We start from the raw sequence: 1557 nt of genomic DNA on the forward strand, positions 1-1557 counted from the left end.
TGACCGGGAGGGAGTTTCGCAGGGTTGTTTTTTCCAGAAAATTCAGTCCAGGGAATTGCAGGGACCTTGCGCCACGAAGAAAGTCATTCAAAGCGCGACGAGGGGGAGCACGCGGCCGAGACCCCGAGAGGAGATCGTACCAGCAAGTCAATCTGGAGCATCAGCCGGGTGACGGCCACGGTGGAGGCCGGCCCGAACACCGCCACGTTCACCTGCACGCCCTGCGCGAACCGTGGCATCTCGTCGGCGTTGTAGTCGTGCAAGTTGAACGGCGGCGTCGCCATGCTGACTGGCGGCTCAAAAGAGGCGACAAGCCGGTGGAGCGTGTCGGTCAGCTGGCCGCAGACGAAGCAGCCGCGCGGGGGCCTGCTCGGCAGGGTGCTGCCGGCTCGAGACGCCGACGGGCCCATTCCGGCCGGTCCAGTCTTGTCCTGCCTTCGAAGAAGGGCCGTCCTGCCAGGAGAAAACTGCGGCCGTTCATGAATTCGTCACACCCCTCTCCGCTTAAAATCCCTGTGTGGTGGCGGCGTGCCGTCCTCCCATCCCTCCCTTGGTTCTCTGTTTTCTTTCTTTCTTTCTTTGGGCCCTCCCGTCGGGGTTTTCCTCTCTTCGCGCCTTACAAAAAAGACGGAAAACCACGACGTCAGTGTTTTGGGCTCGGCAGCTTGTTAGCCCTCAGCCGAAGAAGACAACCCTCCCCGTCTGGGTGATCTGGGAGAGAGAGAGATTTTTAAAGACCAATCTTGTGATCTGGTGCTTGTAGGGCTTGAGAGTGGCCTGCCATGTCACAGGAAGGACTGTGGTTGCAGGAGAGTACTTGTAGTATCCACCAGCCATCACTTCAGTTGGTATAGTACCCCATGTTCCCTCCACTGATTTCTTTTTAGTTTCCCATAAGTAGGGTAGGTAGGTAGGTAGGTAGGTCGGGGCACCGCAGGGGCTCGTCAGGTTTTTTCAGAAATTCAGCATACTGGCCACCCAAGCAAAAAATAAAATTGGCCGGCGTCGAATTTCTTCCGTCTCGCCATGCCCTCTCGCCGCCGCCAGCCGCCCGTGGCGAGCGTCTGGGACATCGACGTGGCGCGTGCGGCCTTTGAAGCCTCCGGTCTCAAGCCCATCCACATCCGGCCGCTGCTCGGCTGGCTGCTCCGCCACCCAGAGGTGCAGAGCTGGGAGGACGTCGGCGCGCGCTGGGAGTCGGAGGCGCTGCTGCGCAACGTGCCGCTGGCGGCCAGGAAGCTGCTCTGCGCGCGCTTCGCCGTCTCGTCCTCCCGCGTCGAGGCGAGAGAGGACTCGTCCTACGGCGCCACCACCAAGCTGGCAGTCGAGCTGTCTGACGGCCTCCGCGTCTATACAATTAGTATGAGGCACGGCGGTCAGAACTCCGCTTGCGTCTCGTGGCAGGTCGACTCCCCGATGGGAGACACTTTCTACGCCATTGTCCACATGGACATCGTTGACGTCCTGAAATCGCCAGACATCGTAGATCAGCTACTCCACTCCTCACGGCTAGGCCTGAGAGGTGCTAGCGGAAGACGCTGCCGCGGATGTTGCGTC

The 1557-nt window shown here is 60.4% G+C and overlaps 2 protein-coding genes across 2 annotated transcripts in view; one reads left to right on the forward strand and one right to left on the reverse strand.

Moving 5' to 3' along the window:
- EMIHUDRAFT_244229 (hypothetical protein) overlaps positions 1-284 on the reverse strand; it is a gene marked incomplete at both ends in the record, with an annotated part of 1725 nt that extends 1441 nt beyond the window's left edge. The window contains one exon of the mRNA XM_005769629.1: positions 141-284. Coding sequence (XP_005769686.1) covers positions 141-284 — 144 coding nt within the window. The remainder of the gene's footprint in view (positions 1-140) is intronic.
- A 742-nt stretch (positions 285-1026) lies between these two features.
- EMIHUDRAFT_244230 (hypothetical protein) lies at positions 1027-1513 on the forward strand (the record flags this gene model as incomplete). Its single annotated transcript, XM_005769630.1, has 2 exons — positions 1027-1404; positions 1487-1513. 2 exons carry the CDS (start codon positions 1027-1029, stop codon positions 1511-1513), a joined length of 405 nt encoding a protein of 134 aa, XP_005769687.1.
- Positions 1514-1557: the final 44 nt, after the last annotated feature.

The sequence above is a fragment of the Emiliania huxleyi genome, assembly GCF_000372725.1.
Source record: "Emiliania huxleyi CCMP1516 unplaced genomic scaffold EMIHUscaffold_413, whole genome shotgun sequence".
Classification (NCBI taxonomy): Eukaryota; Haptophyta; order Isochrysidales; family Noelaerhabdaceae; genus Emiliania; species Emiliania huxleyi.